Source organism: Oncorhynchus mykiss, chromosome 19 (assembly GCF_057628025.1).
Source record: "Oncorhynchus mykiss isolate SJ-2025 chromosome 19, ASM5762802v1, whole genome shotgun sequence".
NCBI classification, from domain to species: Eukaryota; Metazoa; Chordata; class Actinopteri; order Salmoniformes; family Salmonidae; genus Oncorhynchus; species Oncorhynchus mykiss.
The window spans coordinates 41,378,659-41,397,023 of record NC_143040.1 but is presented as its reverse complement, the minus strand read 5'-3'; the positions used below and the strand labels follow the sequence as shown (position 1 = coordinate 41,397,023).

General features: G+C 45.1%; 1 protein-coding gene across 1 annotated transcript in view; it reads left to right on the top strand.

Annotated features, from left to right (window-relative positions):
- The window catches only part of kiaa0586 (KIAA0586 ortholog), a 125,446-nt gene that overhangs the window by 35,843 nt on the left and 71,238 nt on the right, over nucleotides 1-18,365 (top strand). The window contains exons 10-12 of the mRNA XM_036954655.2: nucleotides 12,196-12,415; nucleotides 13,941-14,099; nucleotides 15,464-15,699. Coding sequence (XP_036810550.2) covers nucleotides 12,196-12,415; nucleotides 13,941-14,099; nucleotides 15,464-15,699 — 615 coding nt within the window. The remainder of the gene's footprint in view (nucleotides 1-12,195; nucleotides 12,416-13,940; nucleotides 14,100-15,463; nucleotides 15,700-18,365) is intronic.

Below are 18,365 nucleotides of genomic sequence, written 5' to 3'. Positions count from 1 at the left end.
AACTATTTTAGGCAGTTGGAATTGCAAATACACCATTGTCCTTTTGTCTAGCTAACTCTCTGCGCCATATTATTGCAGTTAGTTAGATGAGACACAATGGCCTTGCACACCCTCCTTGGTTGTGGTAATACGCACATGGCTTTATGTGTAGTGCGAAAACATACTCTTCACTGTTACCGAGGAGTATTCATTTACAATATTCGTACATTGAATTGGGGACAGAGGACTTGGAGAGGGAGGGACGGGGGTTGATAGTCTGTTAGTAGCCCAAGGACCCAGCAGCACAATGTGGACGGATGGAATGGGTTCAAATTCCGAGATGCGGCATGCGATAAGAAGCCCCATTATGATGTGTTTATATTTAGGAGGAAGTAGGAGCCTGTTATGTCCGCTGCATAATTCCAGCCTCTTTATCCAGCAGCACAGCATAATGCTTAGTTGGGACTTTCTGCCTTGGGAGAGCCTAACTAAATCCACATTTTCTATGATTAAGTAGCAGCCTGCCTGCCAGCCACCAGAATAAATACGCCCCCGAAAAACACTCCAAGACAAACATAAATATGTATGGCCAGCATCCATCTGTCCGCATGCCCCCATTTGTTATATAAAAAGGACCTATACAGTCATAAAAAATGCTTGAGCTATATATTAACACAGATAAATATGAATGAGGAATGCGTCTACTGGGGGGACTGACGGACGGATGCGCTTTAATAACAAGCGTGTGTGTGTGGGTGGGTTGTGTGTGCTGTGAGCTGCTGAGCGCTGGGCTAGGATGAGGGGAGGGCTGTGTGGCCAGAACACAGTAGTGAGTAGAATACTAATGCATCCATATACCTTTTTGTTCTGAGTCTTTCTCTCTCCTTTGACCCACCACAAAAGCTTCTCTCTCTCTCTCTCTCTCAAAATCAAGCTTGATTCTACGTTGTACGAAAATATTACCACAACATGTGAAGTGTTCTTCCCATGTTTCATGAGCTGAAATCAAAGATCCAAGAATTGTTCCACAAGCACAACAAGCTTATTTCTCTCAAATTGTGTGCACACATCTGTTTACATCCCTGTTAGTGTGCATTTCTCCTTTGCCAAGATAATCCATCCATCTGGCAGGTGTTAAACAGCATGATCATTACACAGGTGCACCTTGTGCTGGGGACAATAAAAGGACACACTAAAATGTGCAGTTTGGTCACACAGCACAATGCTGCAGTTTTGAGGGAGCGTGCAATTGGCATGCTGACTGCAGGAATGGCTACCAGAGTGGTCGCCAGAGAATTTAATGTTCATTTCTCTACCATAAACCGCCTCCAATGTCGTTTTAGAGAATTTGGCAGTATGCCCAACCGGCCTCACAACTGCAGACCACGTGTAACCACGCCAGTCCAGGACCCCCACATCCGGCTTCTTCACCTGCGGGATCGTCTGAGACCATATAACCGGATAGCTGATCAAACTGAGGAGTATTTCCATCTGTAAAAAAGCCTTTTTATGGGGAAAAACTCATTCTGATTGGCTGGGCCTGACTGCCCACCCATGGCTGCTCCCCTGCCCAGTCATGTGAAATCCATAGATTAGAACCTAATTAATTTATTTCAATTGACTGATTTCCTTATGTGAACTGTAACTCAGTAAAATTTTTGAAATTGTTGCGTTTTATATTTTTGTTCAGTGTATATATAAAACCACCAGGCAAGATACATGTTTTGTGCTTTGAAATGTGTTTGTGTCATCTCACTAGATTAATGGATGACTACTGTTCAACACTGTTTTTGTCATGAATTACTGAGAAAAATAGCAGAATTATGATGGCTGCACCGATCCAACAGGGTTTCTGTGGTTGTTAGTGTGTGCGTGCGTGTCTCCTCAGAATGAGACAGCAGACGAGAGATCCCACATGCTGCGTTGTTCCCCTGGGATACAGTTGCTATGTTGAGCATCATTAATTCATACAGTGACCTTGACCACCTTGATAAAAACATTGATTTTACTTCCTCCCTTTTCATCGTTATCATGAAAATTCAGTCAATTCTGCCTCTTGTTCAGGACCCTGAAGGTCCAACACATCACTGACATATTCAGGGAAATTGCTTTTAAATTACATTGAGAAGGGGCTTCTCAGCAACCCCTACTTTTATCAGTGCATGGAAAGAAATGACTATAACCATTCATGATATCCAATTTCACTTTGCCCAGAGCTCTGGGGTTGAATGAAATGTGGTTGAACTTGTGTGTGGTCAAAGTATGGTACTTTCAGTTCAGACTCCACTGAAAATAATTGGCTAAACCAAATCCAGGCTTTTGATGTCATATAAAGCGGAAACGTTGAATGGTTCTGACTACAAAGCTGGGTCGGCATCAGGCTACACCACCTGAGTGTGAATGAATGGGCTTGTGGAAAGCAGAATAGTTTTCACCAACATCTTATGCAAGAAAGTGCTCGTGACTCCGCGGTCGAGCAACTGCTCGCTCCTTGAGTGCATGCAGCAGGAGAGGGAGAAAGAGGACTAGAGTATCAAACGGAGTAAACTCAAGATGCAGGAGATGATTGTGGACTACAGGAAAAAGAGGACCGAGCACGCCCCCATTCTCATTGACGGGGCTGTAGTGGAGCAGGTTGAGAGCTTCAAGTTCCTTGGCGTCCACATCAACAACAAACTAACATTGTCCAAGCACACCAAGACAGTTGTGAAGAGGGCACGACAAAACCTATTCTCCCTCAGGAAACTGAAAAGATTTGGCATGGGTCCTCAGATCCTCAAAAGATTTACAGCTGCACCATTAAGAGCATCCTGGTTGCATCACTGCCTGGTATGGCAACTGCTAGGCACTACAGAGGGTAGTGCGTACGGCCCAGTACATCACTGGGGCCAAGCTTCCTGCAATCCAGGACCTCTATACCAGGCGGTGTCAGAGGAAGGCCCTAAAAATTGTTAGACTCCAGCCACCCTAGTCATAGACTAAATAATTATCTCAAATACCTCGACACCGGTGCCCCCGCACATTGACTCTGTACCGGTACCCCCTGTATATAGTCTCCACATTGACTTTGTACCGGTACCCCCTGTATATAGTCTCCACATTGACTCTGTACCGGTACCCCCTGTATATAGTCTCCACATTGACTCTGTACCGGTACCCCCTGTATATAGCCTCCACATTGACTCTGTATCGGTACCCCCTGTATATAGTCTCCACATTGACTCTGTACCGGTACCCCCTGTATATAGTCTCCACGTTGACTCTGTACCGGTACCACCTGTATATAGTCTCCACATTGACTCTCTACCGGTACCCCCTGTATATAGTCTCCACATTGACTCTGTACCGGTACCCCCTGTATATAGTCTCCACATTGACTCTGTACCGGTACCACCTGTATATAGTCTCCACATTGACTCTCTACCGGTACCCCCTGTATATAGTCTCCACATTGACTCTGTATCGGTACCACCTGTATATAGTCTCCACATTGACTCTGTACCGGTACCACCTGTATATAGTCTCCACATTGACTCGGTACCGGTACCACCTGTATATAGTCTCCACATTGACTCTGTACCGGTACCACCTGTATATAGTCTCCACATTGACTCGGTACCGGTACCACCTGTATATAGTCTCCACATTGACTCTGTACCGGTACCACCTGTATATAGCCTCCACATTGACTCTGTACCGGTACCACCTGTATATAGTCTCCACATTGACTCTGTACCGGTACCACCTGTATATAGTCTCCACATTGACTCTGTACCGGTACCACCTGTATATAGTCTCCACATTGACTCGGTACCGGTACCACCTGTATATAGTCTCCACATTGACTCTGTACCGGTACCACCTGTATATAGCCTCCACATTGACTCTGTACCGGTACCACCTGTATATAGTCTCCACATTGACTCTGTACCGGTACCACCTGTATATAGTCTCCACATTGACTCTGTACCGGTACCACCTGTATATAGTCTCCACACTGACTCGGTACCGGTACCACCTGTATATAGTCTCCACATTGACTCTGTACCGGTACCACCTGTATATAGTCTCCACATTGACTCTGTACCGGTACCCCCTGTATATAGTCTCCACATTGACTCGGTACCGGTACCACCTGTATATAGTCTCCACATTGACTCTCTACCGGTACCCCCTGTATATAGTCTCCACATTGACTCTGTACCGGTACCCCCTGTATATAGTCTCCACGTTGACTCTGTACCGGTACCACCTGTATATAGTCTCCACATTGACTCGGTACCGGTACCACCTGTATATAGTCTCCACATTGACTCTGTACCGGTACCCCCTGTATATAGTCTCCACATTGACTCTGTACCGGTACCACCTGTATATAGCCTCCACATTGACTCGGTACCGGTACCCCCTGTATATAGTCTCCACATTGACTCTGTACCGGTACCCCCTGTATATAGCCTCCACATTGACTCTGTACCGGTACCCCCTGTATATAGTCTCCACATTGACTCTGTATCGGTACCCCCTGTATATAGTCTCCACATTGACTCTGTACCGGTACCACCTGTATATAGTCTCCACATTGACTCTCTACCGGTACATTGACTCTGTACCGGTACCCCCTGTATATAGTCTCCACATTGACTCGGTACCGGTACCCCCTGTATATAGTCTCCACATTGACTCTGTATCGGTACCCCCTGTATATAGTCTCCACATTGACTCTGTATCGGTACCACCTGTATATAGTCTCCACATTGACTCTGTACCGGTACCACCTGTATATAGTCTCCACATTGACTCTGTACCGGTACCACCTGTATATAGTCTCCACATTGACTCTGTACCGGTACCACCTGTATATAGTCTCCACATTGACTCTGTACCGGTACCACCTGTATATAGTCTCCACATTGACTCTGTACCGGTACCACCTGTATATAGCCCAGCTGTAGTTATTTACTGCTGCACTTTGTTATTTGTTTTTCTTATCTTACTTTTTAAACTTTTTATTTTTGGGGGGTATTTTCTTAAAACTGCATCGTTGGTTAAGGGCTTCTAAGTAAGCATTTCACTGTAAGGTTACACCTGTTGTATTCGGCGAATGTGACAAATCAAATTTGATTTGATTTATATAAACGTATACTACACTCCCGGAGTTGCGTATCACTTTTAACAAATTCCCTTATAGAAGGTCAAGTAAAAACCCAAACCGGTATATTGTAGAATACGGTATACCGGTCAGCCCTAGGTCCCATAGTAGCCAGGAATCGGGGAATCAGTTGCCCAGAGCTCTGGGGTTGAATAAAATGTGTTTGATGAATGTTTGTGTGATCAAAGTATGTTATTCATAGTCCAGGCTCCAGATATCACAGCACAAATTGGGTAAACTAAACCCAGGCCTTTTTGTGTAAAAATGAAACAGATGTTGGGTGGTTTTGACTACAAAGGCATTGGCCACTGCAAACAGTCAGGCTCAACAGTCTGAGTTACACCAATGACACCACCCTAGAGGGAACTACATTGGGCCGGAGGAGTGGCAGCTATTCCTAGAATAGCTGCCGGGGCATCAGGTGATCAACGCAAACTACGGAGATGAGGTCACATCTGGTAGATTTGATTGATTTGGACATAGAGGGGCTGGAATTCAAACGTGTGCTGCTTGATGATAACGTCTCAATGAGATTGGGGGGCGTTTGGGGAGTGCTGGTGCTGTGGCAGCCATGGTAGAGGAATGGGGATATGACTGTGCTGGATGGAGGATGGTGCAGCAACAGGAAAAGACGCACGTGAAAACACCAGAGCAGAGAGGGTGGAGGGTGAGACCACCACCACCAGGCTCCCTGATATGCCTCTGATATTGATAAGATAATAGCAGCTATTCTGGTGGTGGTGGGAGTAATGACCGCATGTTGAAGGCAGGATGAGGATGGTTTTAGGAAGTGGCCAAAAGAATCCCAATGTTCAAGGGGGCGGGGGGCGGTGGAGGATCAGATGTCGAACTCACAAAGACAGATGTTTTAAGAGCTAACCTCCCGGATGTATTATATTTTGTTTTGAATCATTTCAGCTTTTTCCTCTGTGGTTCATTCATCATTTTTTGAAGTCACTGGTTTGTCAAAGACATCCCCCTCGCCTCACACCCACTCTACACGTGTCATAGTTCCATCTATAAATACTCTATCTGGCTTACGGATGGGATATGAATTGTCTCGACACCTCTCCTTTGCACTCACAAAGAGAGAGACATTTGAAACTGTCCCCATGGCGACGAGTCCTCGTTCTACCTTTTTCAGAGGAAGGGAAAGCAGTGGGAAGTCTCTCCTTCAGATCTGGCACGGTCCTCCATCAACAACCCAATCTTTTTCAGCCCTTTTAGTTGAAGGTATCTTCCCCTCTTTTGTCCACCAGATTCCACTTTAAGTGTGTGTGTGTGTGTGTGTGTGTGTATGTGTGTGTGTGTGTGTGTTTGCCTGCCTCTGCAGGAGAGAAGGGCTGGCTAGAGAAACGGGCTGTGCTCAGTACAATACAGAACAGTCTTACCTCGTTACCAGAGAGAAAGACCATGTATGACCATGAGGTGAAATTTCAGAAGCTGCCGACAATAATCAAGTAGATCCGTTAGTATAAAAATCACTGAGACGTGGCGAAGGACTGACCAAGACCTCTAGCTTCAACCCAACATGATGTGTTGTATAACAAGACAGACATGTAATATAGATCTTGTTCTCATATCGACTTCCCCCTCCCCCCAAAAAAACATGATCAAACATATAGATTTCCTGTCAACGTGGCATCATTTCTTTACCTCCATAATGATTTTCTGATCAGGTTTTACACACAGGCACATCTGCATGGCTGCACGCACACCTGTCAACAGCTTGTGGGAAAAAGTGGTGTCTGGAATAACACCCTATTCAAAAGTAGTGCACTAACCGTTTCAGGGTGCCATTTCAGACGTTGCCGGAGTGAGTTGAACAATCTGTTCTATTTGAACACATTTCCCATGGAAGGGGAGAGGGAGAGAGTAGACATTTGCATATGGTGACCTCTAACAGGACGTTTTGTCTCAGAGTCCCTGTATCTCCACCCTAATCAATTTGAGCAAGATCAAAAAGGCTGGCATCAACAAGCCACTCTCTCGCTCTGCAAATGGATTAGCTCATTTTGAGGCGTCTTAAGGCTGATTGAAAACATCTTACTGAGTGGGATACATCAGCGCTACCAGACACACAGCATGACATTCTGCCTTAATGTTTATTTATTGGAAGAGAACAGAACGCCCCCGAAAGGGAAATGAAGGAACCAATGCTGCTACTTCTTTCTGTCTCGGTCTCCCTCAGAGGGCAGAACTGAGGGCAGAACAGACACATCATTGTGTGATTGCAGTGGTGAATTTAGCATGTAAAAATGTTCTTATTGGCCTCCCGGGTGGCGCAGTGGTCTAAGGCACTGCATCGCAGTGCTAGCTGTGCCACCAGAGACTTGGCCTAGCTTCGTTCGGGTTGGGGAGAGTTTGGCCGGTAGGGATATCCTTGTCTCGTCGTGCACTAGCGACTCCTGTGGCGGGCCGGGCGCAGTGCACGCTAACCAGGACGCCAGGTGCACGGTGTTTCCTCCGACACATTGGTGTGGCTGGCTTCCGGGTGGATGCGCGCTGTGTTAAGAAGCAGTGCAGCTTGATTGGGTTGTGTGGGCCGTTCTTACAGTATTCTCCCTGTACACCAAGTCAGAGCCATAGGATAAATACATGTGGCATATACGCAGACAATGAATGCTCTTACATTATTCAATGATTACATTTCTCTAAAACAGGCTATGGGCTACATGTGCACCACCAAGTCAGAACAGTAGGCTAAGTTTTGAGGGGGAAAGGGACCACATAATCAGGGTGAGACACATGGGCTACTAACAGCTTACTACACAACATACACTTAGTATTACTTTCTTAGCTACCCTATACATATTTCTCTGGCATATTACATCATTTTATGAAGCAGCATACAATACATCTTGTTGTGCTGTACTCATTTGAAAAGGAAGGTTGTGCGGCGGTCCTTGTGGGCAAATTTTGTCTTTTGTCATCAAAGTCTGGCATTTTCTGGATTGATGGTGCTTTCAAGACAACTGGGAACTCGGAAAGAAACAAGGTCGATCATGACATCAATGATCTTCATGTCGGAGCTCTAGAAAGAGGCCCGAGTTCCCGACTTGGAATTCTGAGTTGGATGACCATTCAAAACGTATTTTCCCAGTAGGAGCTCGTTTTTTTTCCCCGAGTTCCCAGTTGTCTTGAACTCACTGATGTCTGAGATTTCCCAGTTCCGAGTTTCCAGTTGTTTTGAACGCAGCAGAAGTCATGCTGGATTGACAGCATGGCCAATGTATTCAACCTTTTCTGGCCCATGGCATATGAATGTTTATCCTTTTAAGCTTGTAAAAGAGGCCCTTAAAACCCATACTTGGACCATACACCCACTCCACTAAATAGCAGGCTAGTGATTGCTTTGCAACACTTGCAGTTAGCCACTGATTCCTTCCAAACCACTCATTATTGAATTTGCGATTGTTGTATTATGTTTATGTCCAAAGTACAAATGACAACTGATGTTTTATCTATAATTTCTCATCATATGACAAGGATGGAAAAGGATGACTGTAGATTGTCGATGTGATTCATGACGTTGACTTCTTGTCTAGCTTGCTAGCTAAGATTCTGAATGTATGATGTTGACATGATCAGTCCAATCAAAGCTACGGTAGATATAACGTGTTTTGACTTCATTTTATATGTGCTCAATGACCTTGAGCCTTCTTGGATGGGCACTTCTAATATAACTCTATGGCAGCACCCAAGGGGCTTGAATTTTCGAACTCTCCCTGTAGATTTTATGGTGACGTAGTGTCCCCATGAGTGACAGAACAATGAGCCAATCACGGCACAACTAGAGAACATTACCAACCCCTACGCTCCGTATTTTTCCACTGGCTGCCCCACCATCACAGAAAGCACTGAGCTAGGCTGAAACACCTGCATTTTGGAGCTGCCTTCCTCAAGAAAGCAAAAAAATACCATGTTTGTATTTGGCTTTATTAACTCAATGATTATTAGATTTTTTGTTTGCAAACTGATATGTGACAAGTATTAATGCCAAAATAACATGCAAAACATGTATTTTTATTTTTTTAGCTAAACACGTGGGGCTCTCCCCCACCTCCCCTGAATGACGGGTTGCCACTGTGAAGATTGACATTTACACCATGTTCCATGTTAGTCCATGGATCTAAAAGTCTGATAATGGTCAGAGGTTGTTAGATTCTCCTTCCCTTTGAAGTTTACCTCGTATCATTTATGCATACATTTTCCTCAGTTGCTTACATAAATGTCAATGTGTATCATATTCCCGCCCAGCACTAAAAAAAATGGAATACATTATTACTTGTTTTTGTAAACCCCACACAGCGGATCTGACTTGCATGGTTCTACCGCCATAGAGGACTTAGTATACTGAGTAGAGATGCTGCCGTCCTAGCAATACTTCTCTGTTTTAGCCTGGACGCTAGGATTACAATCTCCTGGAACGGAGTGGAATGTCAAGTACACAATACCTGTCACTGCTACGCATCCAGAGTAAATCCTGTCCTTTGTCAGTTTGAGTCAGAACATTCCTAATCTGCAAGATTCTTTGAGTTGTGTCAAAAAAAAATCTTCCCCTCCCTACAGAATGAAGTTGCGAGTGTAGGGCCAGTGGCCTGGGTATTGTATAAGGCAGTACTGTGAAGATTCCAGGGTTGCTAGACGTGTGCTGCAGAGACGCGTGGTGCAGAGCCCCTTTCTGCTCCAAAAGTTGACAGGATGATTGCTACCCACACGGCAGCCCTCCGTTCTGTTACATATGGTTGCCTCCTGAATTATTGGCACCCGAAGTAAATATGAACAAAAAAAATCTGTGAAAAAATGCCAGCGTTTATCAGCTTGATCTTACACTCAAAATATGATATGAGTCTAAACTTTAATTTAGTTTAAATTGTTCAAATAAATATTTAGTACTTTGTGAGCCCCTCCCTTTGCCAAGATAACAACTCTGAGTCGTCTCCTATGTTTGATGAGTTGGGAAAACACCATTTTAATGTGACTTGAACCATCCTTCTTACTGTGCGTGGGGGCAAAATACACCTGCCTCCTCTTTCAGGCAGGTTCATCACAGCTCTAGTTGTTTTATATTTCTTAATTATTGACCTAATAGTGGATATGGGTATTTTCCGGAGTGTAGCTATCTTTCTATAGCCACTGCCTGATTTCTAAAGGTCAACAACCTTTTGTCTCATTTCATTTGTGTGTTCTCTGGCCTATCCCATGTTGATGGATGACTAAGGGAGTTTGGCCTGGGTATCACCTCATATTTATACCCCAGAGAAACAAGAAGCCATGGATGACCACTTAAGAGTTCCCAAGGACTCAGATTAACTTTAAAAAGAAAAATCTTAATCAATTCGATTTTGTTAATAAGAATTTCAATAATTGTGACACGCATGTTTTAGAATAAAACAAATATTTATTGACTTTTTGTTTTTTGTAGATAAAAAAAAAACTAAATTCAAGGTTAGATTCATATGATATTTTGATTGTAAAATCAAGCTGATAAACATCAATGACATTTTTCAACAGCCATTTTTTTTCCATATTTACCTAGGTTGCCAATAATTCAGGAGGGAACTGTAAATAAGTACACACACGCACCCTGCCCAGAGGATTGGCACTGCCTCTGCCTCTCAATGGTGACCTTTGCATTGTGAGCACGACTCAGGGGGAGCCATACATGTCAGCTAGCCTCTCTCGCATCTTCTCTCGTTTCCTCCTTCCCAATGTGGGATACACTACATTAAAATGTGTAGGCCTCAGTGTTCTCTCTCTCCATTCTTTTTGTTTTGTACATTATTTTATTTTTCACAAAAGTAGTGCACAGGGCCTTTACTTGTCCTGTATTAACGTACAGCTATATCCGTCTGCAGCGCGGGCAAAAAAAACAAATCTAACTACTTCCCGCGGCTATGCAGAAAAACGTCAAGAAAGTCTCCATCGCCTGCTGTGAAACCATAGAAATTAAGGAATACTTTTTTCCATTTTTTTTTGCGACATGACAAGACAAAAGAATCTAGAGGATCGTTTTGATTTCAATGGCGGTACTTTTGTGTGACAGTTTTGGCAATTCACAGTAGGTGGTTCTGTTCCTGCCTGTAGAACCCGACAGGGACGATTATAACAGTCTGTCTACTGTGGATGAAGTTGCTTTTGTATCATTTCAAATATGTTACTGTGATGAAGTGAAGTGGAAACTGTCTGTGTGTGTGTGTGATTAATTTCTCAAAAAAGTGGACAGACCCAGCAGTATTGGAGCCATTGAGTTCACAGTCAGTAACACACGATGAATTGTCAACCCTACACTATAAAAACAGTTCATTTGAAGCACACGCACAGAGTCAGAGAGGCCTTGGTTGTACCTCCATGAACCCCCTCGCTCAGATCTTCGGAGTCCACTCATTATCGGCTCCATCCCTGCCAGTGTAAACACAGCTCTCAGATCCAATATTAGACGGATTTGATTGTATGCCAATTATCACTCAAATGAAACTGAAATGTAAATAATGAGGCTCACTGTACAGGAAAAGGACGGACAGTTCATGTGTTTTTTTTTCATACACTAATAACAGGCTGTTACTATTGGATATTGTAGCGGGCTAGAGTCTCAACCAAATATGGCAATATAACAAGACAGCCGGCCTCATTGGCCTCTGAATGACCCTATGGGCTTTCCCCTCCATCCAAAGCAGGACTCACTCGACTCAGCCACTTAATGCAATTTAAGTCTTTGGCGATCTAGCAACAGCATTACGTAGTCTGCTTGGAAGCCATTCTATGTGTGAGTCATGTTATTGGTGCTGTGCCACCACTCTGGCCCTCTTCCCTGAAGGGCAAACACTTCTCCAGGCCAGACGGAAGGCTGGCTCTCCTCTCCTACTTTCCTAATGGATGAGCTGACCAAGTTCAGCGGGCACATTCTGATTTTGTAATACCATCATTGCAAAGTTGTAATGATGTCACAGCATTGGCATTGCAGACAGTTTTGCCTGCAAAGATGGAATTTGTGTCATCTGACAAGAAAATGAACAATAGAAGCATTCTTCATCTAACGCCCACACTTTATTTCCTTACAGGGAAGGCCAACACCAGCAAGAGGGGGTTAGAGAGCTGGTCATTGCAGCATTAGCGAAGCACAGCGACGCAAATCACCAAGGTAGAGGAGGAGGAGGTCACCAGCCAGGCCTCCCATCATCCTTTGGGGTTCCTGAGCAACCCAGCTCAGCCGTGAAACGAGCCAATGATACACTTCAGGAACTGGGACGCCTCAAAACTGAGATGCAGACCCTGCTGCAGGTGAGATGGACTGACTGAGAGGAACTATAAACTGTCAAGAAATATCAACTGTCTATCTTATCAATAATACTGTATATAGAGATTTTCCCTGCACTTTTTTAAGCCTTCTTGAATAACCTCTACTGGTAGCAATATAATGAGAACAAAAGAGGTCAGAGAACAGAGCCTTGAGGAACTCCAAACTATTGTCAAACAGTTTTCTTTTCCCCTAGAAGATAATCAAGGTCAAGAGAAAAACTGTCAACTGCTGTCGGCCCTCACAATGACTTTCCCATTACACCAGTTCTGTGTGGCCTTTTCCATTAACTTTCCTTTTGTATTCTAATGCACCAAGTCTATAAGCTGTTATTGCTGGTGCTGCTCAGTTCCTCCTAAATCTATTATTGGCATATTGGAGACATTCAGACTGGAGAATGAGATTATCCCTGTACCCATTTATTGCTCTGAACGACAGGAGGCACCCCGACAACACACACACACACACACACACACACACACACACACACACACACACACACACACACACACACACACACAGAGCCGTCAGGACGTTTCCTGTTTCCCTAAGTGGGCCAATATCATCCTCTCGTCTGTGTTCAGCTTTGGGATTTTGCTAATCTAATTGGTGCCTTTACCACTGATGAAATCAAGCCAAGACACGAGTGTGTCTGGTATTTCAATGACCAAGACAGCAGTGTTCTATTGTTTCTACCCTCTCCCTCTCCTCTCCCTCTCCTCTCCCCTTAATAAATTACAACACTTCTTCATCCTTACCCAACGAACGCCCTGCCACAGCCGCCCGACGCCTGTTCCCGTCTATTACACTCTGATCCCGTCGCCGCGCCAACCAGGCATTGAGTTTCCGAGCACGCCTCTGCCGCTGCTGAAAAATTCCATCAGCTTAGAATAATGTAGCACACGGCAAATTATACATTAGCATATAATTGAGGATGCAGGGTGTGAATGCTATTTGGCCTGCCGCTGTCTGTCTGCCTGCCTGTCTGTCTCTCTGTCTCTGTCAGTCGGTCCGCCTGTTGGTCTGTAGGTCTGTCTGTGGGCTGCAAGAATAGGAAGGAAGCACGTTTTTCTCTCTCTCTCTCTCTCTCTCTGTCTCTCTCTCTCTCTGTGTCTTTCTCTCTCTCTCTCTCTCTCTCTCTCTGCCCTCAGAATAGGCAGTAACACCCAGGTCCCTTCGCTGTGTGTCTGGATTAAATGGAATGCCTGTCATTGTCACACCAGGTTTTAATGCAGTAGTTCTTTTATCGTGGGGTTTAGTGGCAGGCACGATCATTTAATGGTCGCCCGTTCTGCTGGTGTAGGACATTTGTGAATGCTTGGTCATGATGAAAATGTATGAGTACAGCATTTCTGTGTCCCACAAATGATCAAGTGTGGCCTCTTACAACGAGATCAGATCCTCCAGTATGACTTTGAGTCAGAGAAACATGTCCAGCCAACGCCGCTTTGTGTCAGTCGGGTGGTACTCAGACACCCTGTGTTGCGTTCCTCTGTCCTTCTCATCCAGGCTCACAAGGCTTTTCCTGCTGCAGAGTGCAGAGAGACTGTCAGAGAGACGGCATCAGCCAAGACCAGCAACACCGCAAGCAGCAGCAGCAGCAGCAAGCAGCTCACTATCCCCTCTCCCGCCACCATGCACCACCACCCTCCTCCCTGCGTCTCCATGGTAGGTTCCCATAGCAACCCCTGCCTGCCTCTGCAGTGCCAGCCTCACGAGGTAGGGAGGTTTTCCTCCCTACATTCTGTGTAGTACGGTCTGTGTTGCCATCCATCCATACCAAGCCACCGCCAAAGCAGCGGACAGACACAATACCACACTTGTATCCCTGCATTTTCAGCTGTGTCCATTTTAAATCAGTGGTGTGGTTATCTCTGTTTTACACATGGACCAAAGGAGAATGCACAATGGCTAGAGCAGAAAGAGATTTCCCCAAGCCTATTATTCAACCACTCTGGCTTTTTCTACAGAGAGAAAGAGTAATGATGACAGTTGTCGCATTGGTTGGTTGGTCCTGTGCTAGCCTATTGGTGTGTTGGGTGAATACTCTATTGGATGTGACTCATTGACATGCATTCTGATTAAGTTTGGTCAGTCTGGTGTTGTCACAATGCCTGTTCTCTACAGGTTCTGGGATTGACTTGGCAACTAAGGAATTTCTTCTTTCCATGCTGTACCTCACCAGACTATTTCAGTTGCCACATTTCAGACCGAATGACTGAATTGCTGTCAGCAGCGCAGATGTGAAAAGCAAGGACGAATCTCCCCCCTTTACTGCAGTCCACTGTTGCTGTGAAAATGCCTTTCCCACAGAAACGAGCGAGACAAATAACCCGCTTATACACAAAAGTTGGGAAATGGTGTCTGATAACCGTGTAAGTGGTCTTGATTTTGCACTATTTGCGAAAGCGACGGGGAAGCACGAGGCTGAAACAAACGACCCTCGGCTAGCGAACGATGGAAGGCTGTCGTCTGTTCCTCCCCACGCAGCCACGCGGGGCAGCCAGGCACACAGATTCATGTAATATATATACGAGACGAGAACAAGATGAGGGGAGGATGAAAGAAACATCCAAGGTCTCCAGCTGTATCAGATCTGCCTGAAAGGAATGCCTTGTGATGGGTGGGGAGAAAAAAGAGAGGGAACAGAACGGGTCCCTATCTCTCTCTGTCTCTTTCATCAGCACAGGAAAAAGGTGATTTTGGAGTAACTATTGCTATTGGTAGTGGATGCAGCAGATGCAAGTGCCTGGCTAGCATTCTCTCTCACCGCTGCCTGTCGCCCGATAGTGACAGTTATTAAAGCCAGAATCAAACTGGAGTGTAATGGATTCTTCTTTTATTGTACTCCTCTTATGCTTCTGAATGGTTTTGACCTAAATAGCTAAGCCCAGCCGACAAAATGTTGAAATGTGTGGAACCGGAGGTAATCGAGATATCCATTGAAATCGAGATCTTTCTTTCTAAATATATGTCTCTGTGGTGAACTGTGCATGTGTCATCTAAAGGTCCCCCCACCCTCCCACCAACAGTCTCGGGAAGAGGTGGCCGTAGTGCTCCCTCCAGTCCTCCCCCTGCCTCCCGCCAGGCCCACCCCCACCCTGCTGCAGCAGAGCCGGCCATGCCCCTCCATGTTTGAGGATGCTGAGAGGGTCCTCCGGCAGGTCCAACGACACAAGAAGAACCTGGAGGAAAATGTGGAGGCCATGCTGAGGGCTAAGGACGGAGAGACCCTGCACTCCCAGTTAGAGGCACTCTCCTGCAACAGGTAACACACAGGTGGTCAGCTCCGGTCTCCCCTGCAGCTTGGGGCTAAAATTAGCCTGAATGTTACGCCAATGTTGTTTCCAAACATTGGAGTAACACAAGTTCATGTTCTGATGGGGCACGACAGTTGAACTAAGCTCATGAGGCATCAATGGGTATATATCCTAACGTTAATTTATCAGTCAAAAACATGAATGTGGCAACTAAAGAGTCGAGCTTTAACGGACATAAACAGATCATTTCCTTAATATAACCTTTCTTGAACTCTAAGCAATTTAAATGTTTGAGGTGACTCCCCTCCACCACCAGTATGTATCACCACCGATGTGAGGGTAGAGATGTTAAAGATGGAGAACAAGTCCAACAGTCCCCCAACATGGTCATTCAAGCAAATCTATCCCTGGAGAAACTTTCTGACTATAATAAATGTCCTCGCAGCATTTTGGGTTGTTGTTGTCAAGTGGGGAATGTGCGGAGGGCAAATTGGGAGAATTCAGGGCAGTGATTGCCTGCGCTGAGCTCCGTTGTTGAGAGCTGTGTATCTCCTGTTGAGAGCACACTGGAGGCTGCGGAGGTCTAAGCCAAATGGAACAATCCCTATGACAGGCAGTTGTCAGTGGGGAGGAGAGGACGGGATGCGTCCCAAATGGCGCCCTATTCCCCATGGCCCCTGGTCAATAGTGCACTACATAGGGATTAGGGTGCCATTTGGGACAAAGACGACTGCTGCCCTGCCAGCTCTCAGCCTCTCAGCTCGACCCAATAAATTCTATGTGAGATGTGGACTCTGAAGTGACTGACTGGAAACTGGGGACGCTTATATTTGTCCTGTTTCACTGCAAGTGGAAGGTAACCTGTGTGAGGTGTGAAATGGAATCAGCCATTATTGACAGCGATCCTGGAGCAATTAGGGTTAAATGCCTTGCTCAAGGGGCAGATCCACAGATTTCTCACCCTGTCTGCTCGGGGATTCGAACTAGCAACCTTTTGGTTAATGCGCTAACTGCACCTTGCATAGATAGACATGTAATGTTGTGATGAGCAGTGAGAATCTGTAACGTAGCAGATGTTTGGCATGTAGGGACATCTCAGTGCTCCCCTCTCCTATCCTTCTTCTCAGTGAGTCTGCTTGAGAGACGGTGAGGACCCTGGAGGTTTTACCCAGGGAAATGGTGCCTTATTTATTAATGGTAAGGTAATGGCACACCAATGAATGTCATTTCTTTCATTCTTGACTGATTTTTTTGTTTCCCTTCCTTGCCAACATTAGTATCCAGTAGGCCATCCTGCCATTTTGTTTCTGGAGAACTGAACAGGGAGAACTTTTGTGAAAGCATGGAGAGACCATTGATTAATCAACGTTGTAAATCTCAGGAGATGTCTCGTTTGGTTGTGTTTGTTTGTTTGTTTACTGCCTTTCAAACAAGCCAAGAAATTGTCAAATCACTTCCTCATATAAAAGAGAGAGGTTATTTGAAGTATATACAAAAATATAAACGCAACATGTGAAGTGTTGGTCCCATGTGTTTATTTTTGCACAAGTTTGTTTACATCCCTGTTAGTGAGCATTTCTCCTTCGCCAAGATAATCCATCCCCCTGACAGGTGTGGCATATCAAGAAGCTGATTAAACAGCCTGGTCATTAGAGAGGTGCACCTTGTGCTGGGCACAATAAAAGGCCACTCTAAAATGTGCCATTCTGTCACACAGCACAATGCCACAGATGTCTCAAGTTTTGAGGGAGCGTGCGATTGTCATGCTGACTTCAGGTATGTCAATCAGAGCTGTTGCCAGATAATTTATTGTTGATTTCTCTACCATAAGCCGCCTCCAGTGTCGTTTTAGAGAATTTGGCAGTACGTAACCGGCCTCACAATCGCAGACCACGTGTAACCACGCCAGCCCAGGACCTCCACATCCAGCTTCTTCACCTGTGGGATCGTCTGAGGGGAGGGAGGGAGGAGTACTGAGGAGTATTTATTTCTGTGTAAAGCGCTTTTGTTCCTGCTAAGGTTAGGGCCTAATGCAATTATTTAAATTAACTGATTTCCTTATATGAACTGTAACTCAGTAAAATCTTTGAAATTGTTGCATGTTATGTTTATATTTTTGTTCAGTATAAATATCCGCTACACATCCGAAGCGTTGCATTCTCCTTATGGAGTCGTGGCGGAGCGATGCCTTTTCATGCCTAGAGATTCATTGTGACATTAATAAAGTTCACGTGGGTGAGATTGCCTAATGGCTTGCGATGCAGCACCCAAGGCTGAGCTCTGTCTCATTCTCCCTCTCGCTCTCTCGCTCTCTCTCTCTCTCTCTCTCTCGCTCTCGCTCTCGCTCTCTAATGGAGTGCGGAATAAGTGGTTTAAACATTGAAATGGAGACCGTTTGGCTGCCTTACGTCCACAGCACACAGACAGGGTCCTTCAGAAAGGAGTAGTCTTTAGCATAACGATACAGTCTCTCTCTGGGTGAAAAGTCATCTCATTACAGCCATAATATAACAGGAGTTTTCAATGCTCTTCTAATCATAGAAACAGGTTCTAATTCTCTCCCGCTTTGAAGAAGCTAGATTACACCAGAAAAATATCATTACTAGAGTGGACAAAGCTTCTCAGACCACAGCAATTTCATTGATTTGAGTCGCATGGGTTCACTCAATATGGT